Source organism: Salvelinus namaycush, chromosome 20, assembly GCF_016432855.1.
Source record: "Salvelinus namaycush isolate Seneca chromosome 20, SaNama_1.0, whole genome shotgun sequence".
Lineage (NCBI taxonomy): Eukaryota > Metazoa > Chordata > Actinopteri > Salmoniformes > Salmonidae > Salvelinus > Salvelinus namaycush.
The window spans coordinates 45,826,805-45,839,419 of NC_052326.1; the positions used below are offsets into that span (position 1 = coordinate 45,826,805).

At 41.4% G+C, this 12,615-nt stretch overlaps 1 protein-coding gene across 1 annotated transcript in view; it reads left to right on the plus strand.

Moving 5' to 3' along the window:
• Window positions 1-323: 323 nt before the first annotated feature.
• Window positions 324-12,615, plus strand: part of LOC120065412 (thioredoxin reductase 1, cytoplasmic-like) — a 31,792-nt gene continuing 19,500 nt past the window's right edge. Inside the window, exons 1-7 of the mRNA XM_039016407.1 lie at window positions 324-643; window positions 1,111-1,171; window positions 4,952-5,061; window positions 6,092-6,199; window positions 6,608-6,680; window positions 6,903-7,025; window positions 12,130-12,272. Of these exons, the coding sequence (XP_038872335.1) occupies window positions 527-643; window positions 1,111-1,171; window positions 4,952-5,061; window positions 6,092-6,199; window positions 6,608-6,680; window positions 6,903-7,025; window positions 12,130-12,272 (735 nt within the window). The 5' untranslated portion in view covers window positions 324-526. The remainder of the gene's footprint in view (window positions 644-1,110; window positions 1,172-4,951; window positions 5,062-6,091; window positions 6,200-6,607; window positions 6,681-6,902; window positions 7,026-12,129; window positions 12,273-12,615) is intronic.

Here is a 12,615-nt window from a genome sequence, read left to right on the forward strand (position 1 = left end):
AGGTTTGAAACAAGTGTTAGTATTTATTTAGGAAAGCAAACAGACATCCCACTGATCTTTACGCACGCACAAGCACACAGAGTTTTCACTAGTTACCACAGCCACAAAGTCAAAATTGTCTATATCTTAAAAATTCATGACAACTATTTTGTTTTTGTTTTTTTGTCTTCATTTAAGGTTAGCAGTGTGGTTAAGGTTAGGTTTAAAATCGGATTTCATTTTAAGAAAACTATTAGCAGAAATAGGCGTGGTTTAGACATTCGTGGCTGCAGGCAGGCTCTAAAATTTACGCACGACTTTTCGCGGTGTTGATGTACTGGGCGGGCGCTGAAATGATATGAGGACAAAAGTTGTCCCGTTGGAATTGTAGTCCATATCATACCTCAAGTGGTCCAGGAAGCTAGCTAGTTTCTCTTTATTTGTGATTCGCAAGGACAACCAGTTGGAGGGAGTTTCGCTCCTCTCTTCCATTGTTAGACACAAATTGAAGCTGCCAAGAGGCAAGTCAGACCGAAATAGTCCGAAAATGCCTCCCATCGACAATGACACCGGGAGGAATGAACTAAAATCTCGGATACAGGAGCTTATTGATTCTAATCAAGTGTTGGTATTCAGTAAAAGCTACTGCCCATTTTGTGTGAAGGTAAGTCCAACATATGCGTTTACTTTTTGTCTTAACTAGCTGGCTAGCTAGCTTTTGTCTTACTTATTTCTCCCGCGAGTAAGTTAGCCACATTCTCCCGCAAGTAACCTTAGTTGGCTGCAAGAGTTCTTCACGGCTCCACCCAATCGGGTATAGACCCGGACCTGTTAGGATACTAGTCGGGTCTAGGGAGGATTGTCCTCGGGTCCATAGCTTGGTAGTTATCTTGGGCTAACGTTAGAAAACTTAACATAACCAACTTTTAGTTGTTTTTTTTGCTACTAACAAGTGTTTTAGCTTGCCGTTATAACAATGTATTGACTGAGGCACCACTCATCTCCCCGTTGTGTGTACCCAAAGCTAGTTGGATGACTATCACGCGAGGTACATCGCTAGTAATAGCCAATAGATAATCCTGCGAAGACAGAACGACGGGGTTCAAGCAGCATATATGTTTTTCTTTACAGGTAAAGGATCTGTTCAAGGATCTGAACGTGAACTGCAATGTGGTGGAGTTGGATTTAATTGGTAAGGAGTTCTTCCCAGGATGTTTCAAGCTTCTGTCTTGGAATACGGGTGTATTCTGCACTGTATATTCTAAATTTATGCCTGTCACACCACATGTAGTTGTCATTGATTGGTATGATCACAATTGTACCAACTAGGTCTGTTGGGGTGACTGTATTACCGGCAGTAACGTCACGGTAACTAGGCTTCTCCAAAACTGCGCACTGATGGTCATTAGTTGCCTACCAAACTTGCCTGGTACTCAGCACTCTATTGCCCCTCTAATCACGCTGACATCAATGCAAATTAAATCGAAAATCAAACACTTCATGAGAGCCCTGGCATTCAGAGTTTGAGTGGAATAGGATGATCACCTGTTGCGCAGGGAGTGCCAGCTCCACATAGCTGGTTGATGCATGGAATGAAATAAGTGTTCCTTTAAGACCATGTTGCGCAACATTTCTATAGGCTATGCAGTTGCATGAAGACATCGTTTTGATGGCTCTATTAAAAGTGGAAGACCGCATCAACTTTCTATAGGCCAGGCCTAATTATTTGTCACAACTTTCCTAATATTAAGCACATTGCTTCGCTTTACAACCGGAGTAGTCTACCTGGCTGGCATGAAAATGAAACACAGGAGAAGTGTACACTATTCGCTATGCAAGTGCATAAGGGTTGTCGCCCCCCCCCCCCCCCCCCCCCACACACACACCCTGTTATGACAGGTGCATGATAATGTCCCAATCTAAATTAAAACTAAATTCACCAATTTTATTTAGTATATGTAAAGAAAATTAATAAATGCAGAATAGTCAGCTGGGTGAGAATATTATCACTTGTGAATGATGCCCAGTGTGTGTCGTCAAGAAAAGGCACATGCATTTTTTTATAAAAATAAAAAAACTTTTCAAATCATTGTTGCATGCATCTTGTAGCCTAGCCCATAGGCATATATGTTTTTATAAGGTTTGCATCACAACTAAAATGGCCAAATAGCTTGAAGTGTAGCCTATAGGCATGGGACCCCTGGAACAGGGTTGGAGAGCCCATAACCTACAGAACCTAGGGAATGTGTTCTCATAAGCCAACGCAGTCACGTGTGAAAACTGAGTTTTGACTGGCCGCTATTTATAACAGGATCCCATCTTTCTCGTGCTGCTATATTAAGCACATAAATCCAGTGTCGCCTACCTGGCATATTACAAACGTAACCGAACACAACCTCCGTTCACTATTCCAGTGCAGGTTAAGGATGAATACAAAATATTCCACACATCATTATTAGTAAGCTATATGTAAAGCCCAGATTACATTGAGAATAGCCTGATGGGTGAGAATATTATCGAGTGCTTGTCAAATTGTGAATGAGAGACTGATGAACTATGTGCAGCCTGCGAAGGAAACAGAGCAGAGCAGCTACCTTTTCATGTGACTTTTTTTCAAATCCTCATATTGTCGCATCTTTCTACACTTGCTACGTAATGTTTTAATAACAGTGATGTTATATACACACACACATGTTTTGGCATGTCATTGAATTGACAAATTGCCATCAATCGAAGTTCCAAAGGTCTTGAGTACTCTAAGGATCAACGTTTCATCAACGAACATACAAACATTTGCAGTACATGTTTGAATGGTGTAACATAAAAATACACTACATGACCAAAAGTATGTGGACACCGGCTTGTCAAACATCTTATTCCAAAATCATGTGCATTAATATGGAGTTGGTCCCACCTTTGTTGCTATAACAGCCTCCACTCTTCTGGGAAGGCTTTCCACTTAGTTCAATGGAACTAAGGGGCCTAGCCCAAACCATGAAAAACCGCGCCAGACCACTATTCCTCCTACACCAAACATTACAATTGGCACTATGCATTCGTCCGTCAGACTGCCAGATGGTGAAGCGTGATTCATCACTCGAATGCGTTTCCACTAATCCAATGGTGGCGAGCTTTACACTACTCCAACCGACGCTTGGCATTGCACATGGTGATCTTAGGCTTGTGTGTGGCTGCTCGGCCATTGAACCCCATTTTATGAAGCTCCCAACGAACAGTTGTTGTGTGGATGTTACTTCCAGAGGCAGTTTGGAACTCGGTAGTGAGTGTTGCAACTGAGGACAAACGATTTTTAATCACTTCAGCACTCTGCTGTCCCGTTCTGTGAGCTTGTGTGGCCTACCAATTCGCGGCTGAGACGTTGTTGCTCCTAGACGTTTTGACTTCACAATAACAGCACTTACAGTTGACCGGGGCAGGGCAGAAAGTTCACAAATTGACTTGTTGGAAAGGTGGCATCCTATGACGGTGCCACGTTGAAAGTCATAGAGCTCTTCAGTAGGGCCATTCTATTGCCAGTGTTGGTCTATGGATATTGTATAACATCGAACACACAATCTCCATAGACCAACTATGGCAGTAGAATGGCTCAGCCACACAAGCTCACAGAACGGGACAGCAGAGTGCTGAAGCGCGTAAAAAAAATGGTGTGTTCTCAGTTGCAACACTCCCTACCGAGTTCCAAACTGCCTCTGGGAGCAACGTCTGCACAATAACTGTTCGTCGGGAGCTTCATAAAATGGGGTTCCATGGACGGCCCAGTACATCACTACGGCCAAATTTCCTACAATCCAGGACCTCTATACCAGGCGGTGTCAGAGGAAGGCCCTAGAAATTGTCAGACTCCAGCCACCCCAGTCATAAACTGTTCTCTCTGCTACCGCACGGCAAGTGGTACCGGAGCGCCAAGTCTAGGTCCAAGAGGCTTCTAAACAGCTTCTACCCCCAAGCCATAAGACTCCTGAACAGCTAATCAAATGGCTACCTAGACTATTTGCATTGCCCCCCCCCCCCCCCCCCCCACGCTGCTGCTACTCAGTTATTGTCGATGCATAGCCACTTTAATAACTCTAACTACATGTACATATTACCTTGACACCGGTGCCTCCTGCACATTGACACATTGACTCTGTACCGGTATCCCCTGTATATAGCCCCGCTATTGTTATTAACTGCTGCGCTTTAATTATTTGTTATTCTTATCTGTTACTTTTTGGGGGATTTTCTTAAAATTGTATTGTTGGTTAAGGGCTTCTAAGTAAGCATTTCACTGTAAGGTCTACAACTATTGTAATCGGCACATAATAAATGATTTTATACACCCGTCAGCAATGGGTGTGGCTGAAATGGACAAATCCACTCATTTGGGTGATGTAGTACATGTATAGGACCTATTATTGTACTAAGTTTGTTTCCTCAAGCTCACCTTATAGCTTTTCCTTATGGCTTTGTCTGCTATTTCTTAAATGTCGACTGTTGATCGAAAGGTAAAAAGAGGCTAACGGGGGCCTTTTCTGCAAATATACAGTGTTTTTACATAGTGAAGATGTTATGTTCTACCACGGAATGCACTGTCAACGTTAGCTACGGGCCACCACAAAACGTGCTGAGTCGCTCTCTCGTTCTCCCCCCTGCCATTTGATCTCTTACCAGTCACAACTGTTCTGGTATAAATACACACTGTGCATTACATAACTATTGCTCTGGCAAATACATAGAAAATATTTTTCAGTGCTGAATTATGCAATTTATTTAAACACGCTCTATTTGTTTGCAGAACCAAAGTACATTTACATAACTGCTGACAGCCTGTGCAGTCTATAAAGTCGATGGTGTATGTCATGTATATGACTAGTGTACATGTTAGCGATATGACAGGAAGAGTAGGATGAATGATTTATTTCATGTAAGTGTAGCTGCTACTCTGCTAACATCTCTTATTGGTTGTGTCTAGAGGATGGATCAAACTATCAAGAACTGCTGCTTGAGATGACCGGGCAGAAAACTGTCCCCAATGTCTTCATCAACAAGACACACGTCGGTGGCTGTGACAAAACAATGAAGGTATGGATCGGTGTAGCAGCTTTCATGAACCACGGATCATTCTCATTTCACTCGTGGTTTTGCAAGTGCCACTGACTTTTAGAGTCTTGTGTTCATCCTGTCTTGAGATTCAAGCGTATGTCAAACTTAGGCTAAAATCTCAGGTTTTGGCAACAAGATATCTTTGTGTTATTCATACGTTCCCCTTGCATTTTAGCGTGTGGTAAATTATGCCCACCACAGGCTTTAATTGTGTTGCAATATTATGAAAAGAGTCTTTCTCTTTTTGCCAGAAACAATGGTTGAGTGGATCTATTTTGGTCAAGTGTGGTTAAGCCAATTTACATCTAAATGCACTACATTTGTCTTTTTACATCAAAATGGCTACTTAAGAACACCCAAACCTAGTCTTCTCTTCCCTCTACACTGAGCTGCAATTTAGCTAATGAAACAATTTTTTTTGCCTGGTCATGCTTTTCAAAAGCTGGCACTTTGTCAGCATGACACAATGGTGCATATTTCACTTGAAGCCACCAACATTCTCCTGATACATTATAATCCTGACAATATCACCACGTGTTCTGTCTCCTGCCCTTTTCTAGCAAATGCTGGTTTATTTCTGTCATGTGGCACGGAGAATATCCCTCCGGCATGAATGGTGTCAGCATCGCTGTTGAATGTAGAATACCTTTTTTACATTTTAATCATTTAGCAGACACTCTTAACCCTAGTTGCTCTGGATAAGTGCCTTGCTCAAGGGCACATCGACCATTTTATTTTCTTCACCTAGTCTGCTCAAGGATTCTAACCAGCGACCTTTTTGTTACTGGCCCAACGTTCTTAACCGCTAGGCTACCTTTCGCCACTCGTAGACATGCACACTTTTCAATAAGAACCATTTTGGGACCATAAATTAGCATGCTGGTATCCTTACTGTATTACACTTGTCTATTTCCCACCAGAAGCAGAAAAATGTTTGTGCCCTTTTTAAGACTGTTGGGTTAATATTGTTTTTGCCATTGTGTCTGACCACCTGTCGTCCTCTTCTCAGGCCCACAAAGATGGTGTCCTGCAGCAGCTGCTTTGCGGGGAGAATGAGGTATACGACTATGATCTCATCGTCATCGGGGGCGGCTCAGGAGGGCTAGCATGCTCAAAGGTGAGAGCCTCCCAGATAACGCTTTCAAAACCAAACTTACCTCCAGACGTGCACCTTTCTAGTGTAGTATTGAGGCCCGTGAAGGAAGGCTGTAAGTCCATCATTGGCTCTGTCTGAGGACGTTACTAGCTGTACATGCCATGTGTCCTCTCCTTGTTTCCTCAATTCCTCAAAGCGCATTGGAGGAGAGGGCCCAAGGTCCCTCTAAAGAGCTTGGAGATGAAGTTAGGACGGAGGAAGCAAGAACATGATGGCTAGTAATGTTTTCAGACAGCCACAGGGAGGATTTCAGATGGCTCATTATCGCAGCAACAAAACTAAGCATATAAGCTGAGCTAGTTGACCAGTGGTTGTCTTAATCAAGTTGTCTAAATGGCCGTCTGCCCTTTTGTGCTTCTCCTGGCATAGGAGGCAGCGTTGCTGGGCAAGAAGGTGATGGTGTTGGACTATGTGGTGGCCACGCCGAAAGGGAACACATGGGGTGTGTAGAGCTTCACGTGTCACACTCTTCAGACATTGAAGAGTTCCGTCGCGCGCGTCAAATATACCCCCTACAGCACACTGCTGCAGGCCCACCGAAGCACAAATCAAAATGGCTTGCAGAATTCTGCTGTTATCAGTAACAACATGTTTGCATGTGTCAATGTGGATGAAAAATTAAATCTCCAAATGTGTGATTTTGTGTTTCTTTGGCTCGGGACAGGCCTGGGCGGCACATGCGTGAACGTGGGCTGCATCCCCAAGAAGCTGATGCACCAGACAGCTCTGCTAGGGACTTCCATTCAGGACGCCTGCAAGTTTGGCTGGGAGTTGCCGGAGGAGACAGGTAACAATTGGGTTGGCGTCTGGGTCAAAGGTCAGCAGTTTAGGTTCCAATGTCCATTTTAGTCACTTGGAATGCATGCCCAACACTAGGGACGGGCATGAGTACTCGAACGGACATCGAAACTCAATCTCTAACCAGCAATAACAAAAAAACATTTTAAGTACTGTAAAACTATTTGGTGGAGTGGGCTTTGTGGCTTGAAGACAGCTGTGTTCCAATACTCATACTCTGTACTATTTGTGACAAATTGAGTACATAGCATGCTTATTGGTCATAGTATGGATTTTGTCAGTATGCCAAAAGTTCCCGGATATCGTACTAGAGTCACCAAAATACCAAGTATACAAGCAGTGGACACGATTTCCGTGCGTCACAACGTTTTCAGATTTGAAGAAAATGGCGGAAAATATGCAGCCGAAGTCCAACGAGAGTGGATACATATCCACTGCTTTAACTAATTATTACAAATGTTAAAATGTTGAGCAATGTAATAAAGTAATGACTTTTCAAATAAGTTACCTTAGGTTGGCCGACAATTTCTTAGCTACGCTATTCTTACAAACCGTATAGCATATAATTACAGCAGTATGTACCTGTATGTTATCTAGCTACCTAACATTAGTTGGCTACTAATACATCGAACTAGGGCTGGGCGATATGGCCAAAATATTATATCACGGTATTTTTTTACATTTGGATGGTATTTGACTGTTTTTAGTTTTTGAATAATAAAAGTTGTACATTTGCTTTATGAGTAGTGAGTGATCCTAGGGTGGCAACACACTAAGTGATTTCAATGAGTCTTTCTTCATTCTGATTGTTTTATACTGTTCAATTCAACCAAAACAAATTTCAGCACTTCTATCATTTCTGCATTTCTTGCACTAAATTGCAGTGGTGGAAAAAGTACCAAATTGTCATACTTGAGTTAAAGTAACGATACGTTAATAGAAAATTATTAAAGTAAAAGTGAAAGTACCCAGTTAAATACTACTTGAGTAGAAGTCTAAAAGTATTTGGTTTTAAATATACTTAAGTGTCAAAAGTAAATGTACTTGAGTATCAAAAGTGAAAGTATAAATAATTTCAAATTCCTTATGTTAAGCAAACCAGATGGCACCTTTCTTTTTTAATTTACAGATAGCCAGGGGCACACTCCAACACATAATTTACAAACAAAGCATTTGTGTTAAGTGAGTTCTCTAGATCAGAGGCAGTAGATGTCAAGAGAACATCCCTGGTCAAGTGCTTGAATTGGACCATTTTCCTGTCCTGCCAAGCATTCAAAAATGTAACGAGTACTTTTAGGTGTCAGGGAAAATGTATGGAGTACAAGGTCCAGTATTTTGTTTTAGGAATGTAGTAAAGTAAAAGTTGTAAAAAATAAAAAATAGTAAAGTACAGATACCCCCAAAAAATGACTAAAGTACTTTACACCACTGCTCAATTGAGAATGTCCACACTGCCACGTAGGGCAGCACGATATGGGCAAATAATCTAGGACTTATTTTTAACCAAATGTTGCAATTGCGATTTGACTTGACAAATTGGCGCAAAACTGTTGGAATCATGGAAATAGAATGACTGTTCTATGGTTAGAATATAATAGTGCGCACTTTGAATACAGTGTTGTTTGAGACAACAAATTAAAATGCCAGGGAGGAGTTATTGTGACAGGCTAGGAACTAAAGTGTTGATAAGTGTTTCCTAGGGGACCCTATAAGCTTTGGCTACATTGCATGTTTTCTCTACTTCATGTAGCTAACATATTCTTGCTTTCCATGTTCCTCTTTGATGTAGAAGATACTGTTGCACAAACAACATGCTGTTTTACATCCACACCATCACTGGTATTATCAAGCTGTATTAGCTAACTACGCTTGCTCTTACACATTTATTAGCTAGCTAGCTATTAACATTAGAGGCTAAAAATTTGCGTCTCACAAGATTTAGGGCAACTTCCTAAGAAAAGACAAACTAGCTGTTTGCTGATGTAAGAAACAAACTAATAGTGTCATTATAGAACACTAGTGGATTTATATTAAGAAGCAAAGTGAAAACAGCATTGTTGTTGTCAACATTGTTACATGTGCTGCATTGACCATGCAGACTGAAGGCAAGTGTCTCGTGGTTGTTGAACATCAAATGCGCTCCTTGAGTGACGGGGCTTGTCTAGATCTGTGTGGAAAGTGGTGCGGAGAGAGAGAGAGAGATGACTCAAGTAGCGAAGTAAACTATAAAAATGTACATTACACATGGCGTATCACATCTAACAAACCAAACATTCAAATACCGGTAAAGTTAAAAACCCAAACCGGTCCCTGCACCAATACCGGTATACCTTATTTTATGACCTCCCGGGTGGCGCAGTGGTCTAGGGCACTGCATCGCAGTGCTAGCTGCGCCACCAGAGTCTCTGGGTTCACGCCCAGGCTCTGTCGCAGCCGGCCGCAACCGGGAGGTCCGTGGGGCGACGCACAATTGGCATAGCGTCGTCCGGGTTAGGGAGGGTTTGGCCGGTAGGGATATCCTTGTCTCAGTATGTAAATGTAATAAAATGTATGCACTCTACTGTAAGTCGCTCTGGATAAGAGCATCTGCTAAATGACTAAAATGTAAATGTAAATGATATACCGCCCAGCCCTACATCGAACTTGCCAGAATATTAACTATACGCTATCTAACTACCCAATGTTTATTGACTTGATTATTCCCGTCATTCTTAGTTTAGTGGTATAGTCGTGCGTTTTCAATGGACATTCGGGTGCATTCGTAAATTTGCTCTGGCTATCTACTCCGATTTCAGAGCACTCAGCCGTGTGTGCCAGAGCACAGAATAACTGATGAATTTACGAACACTCAACACCAGTTGAATATGGCCGGTGTCGGTAAACGTTGGCAAAAAAAGCGTAATTAAATTGTTGCCAGCAGCACAGTTAGTCACCAACGCTCTAGATAACTTGAAAACAGCCTAACCAGCTCTGCTAGGGCAAGTAAAATTGTCTAATTTGTGTCTTGAAGTAGCTAACCAGTTAGCTTGGGTGCTTGACTGCCATTGTGAGGTGCGTCCAGTGACACTGCCTGGCAGAGTGAAACACTCTGAATTTTCAATCTAACAATGCTCTGAATTTACGAACCCCAGAGTGCACTCTGGCACTCCAGATTGGATTTTAATAAGACACCCAAAGTCGTAAAATGTCTAGCTAGTAATTTGCTATGCTAACAATCTAGCAAGAGGTTGCATAGGAACAGCATCAACTTCTGGTAGACATGCGAAGCGCTAGTACGCTCAACTGAATGGGTACCGTTTGTTTACAGTATACTAAAATGAACTAATTGTGTGTGGTTTACAGTATACTAAAATGAACTAATTGTGTGTGGTTTACAGTATACTAAAATGAACTAATTGTGTGTGGTTTACAGTATACTAAAATGAACTAATTGTGTGTATGTAGTATGGGTATTCAAACACAGCTAAAGTTAATTTGCTTTGACTCTAGTGTTCCTTTTGTACATGTGCATTTGCATGCACAACAAAAAAGAAACCAAGGCAAGCATCACAGTTCCCTTCACTTCTCACTCCCTCAATTGCGTTAGGACCGCTCCCTCTACACGCATGCGGAGTTTGCACACAAGCTCCCAATAGACCTACAGAAATAAATTCCTATTAAATATGGTGGGCATAAAAAAATGCCTTTACCTGGTGGGATACACAAGCTACATTCCTTACCAAATAACAACAGTTTCCAACAACAAGCTGCAGTTTGGAATAATTCCATCCCGTTTATTTTCCGCTTAGGCTACTTTGCAAACTGCTAGTGCCATTTTTAGAATTGGTTAGCCTGGTCTATAACCCCCTAAACATAGACAGGTTCCGCACTGAACATTTGCAAAAACATGATTTTGACAAGTGTATTTTCCTCAATCATTAAGCCTAGGCCTACTCACCAAACAAACATGTTGTGGCTGTAATTCATCACCATGCAGTGTTCCATGTGGAATTATTCATCCATTTAGAAAATTCCAAAGAACAGGAAGAATAAACTACATTGTAAGTCTGTAGGCATATAGCGAAAGGAAGACCAGATTTTGTTTTGTAACTGTGAAAAAAATGTATTTCAACGCTCCAAACTAAGCCTCATTTCATATGATCAGCCTTTGAGAATAACTATTCCAGACGCGCATCACTTCGCACTGGCAACTTTTTCATTTGGAAAAATATTTGGTTCTATTTTATTCTGCTATATTTCATGTGTTTTGCTATTAACAGTAGAGGCTGCTGAGGGGAGGATGTAATGAAATGGCATCAAACACATGAAAACCATTTGATACCATTCCGCTCCAGCCATTACCACAAGCCTGTCCTCTATTAAGGTGCCATCAACCTCCTGTGTTGCTATGTAATAGGCTTGTCTTGACAGTGATAAGGGCTCGGAAAATAAGAGTGTCTTATCTGCTAAATTAACAAAACAAGGCTATGCCATTGCACAGCCATAGTCTTCAAGCAAGTGCCACTGCCTTTTTACTGCCTTTTTGAAGATTGTGTTCCATAATATAACCAGTTGATATTACGGTTTCAATAAATTAATCTTAAATGGCACTTGCCTTTTTTATTGACTCAATATACAGTATGAGGCAATTAAGGTTTGTAATCGCTAATGGTTATGATAAATTAGGCATTGTTGTGTACTGTTGGCATAGATAAATGCCCAAATGTTTTTTCTTCCAGTCAGGTCTTGCCTTTGTTCTAAAGTAGATATTATTTTTTCCCTATTCCGAGTACTCTGGAAAACATTTTTATAATGTGAGTACTCGAACAGTCAAATGTCAAATGCCCATCTCTACCCAACACATGGCCTCAACCAAAGTAGTAAGTATATTGTAACAGAGCCATGGCCAGTGCTAGGAATGAAACATGTGAAGGCATAAGTCACTTTTTGATTTAAAAACATTCTTGTTTAAGCCCTCTTCATGAGCCTGAGGTAACTTAAGGTCACGGAAATGTCAATGTTACATTTCCAGTGGAGTACTTTTTCAGTAATGGTAGTAAACAACTAAAGACTTGTTTGGTCATTGTTGACTGTAATTTTCATCTGGTTCTTAGTGAAGCACAACTGGGAGACGATGAAGACGGCGGTGAACAACTACATTGGCTCGTTGAACTGGGGCTACCAGGTGGCGCTGCGCGACAAGAACGTCAACTACGTCAACTCCTACGCTGAGTTCATTGAGTCGCACAAAATCAAGGTGGGTCGGTGCTTCGTGAGTTTACAAGCAGATCTTTGACAACAGTTATTAATGAATTGACCGCCTTTCATTTTCATACGAAATTGACTCTTCCATTTTCATACTGAAGCTACTGCCTTCAATTTGACCCATTTTAGAAGGCAGTCAATTCGCTATGAAAATGGATGTGAACTTTTTAGATGCAAAGCACATGATGTATTCTGAAACTGGATAGTAACTTGCTTTATGTTAGTTCCTTGGCTTAACATAATCAAACAAATCCCAAAGATATTTAATGGCTCTCTACAAACACTTCACAGCACTTGGTAAAGCAGCTATTGTCTCCCATGGGAGGTTCTAAACT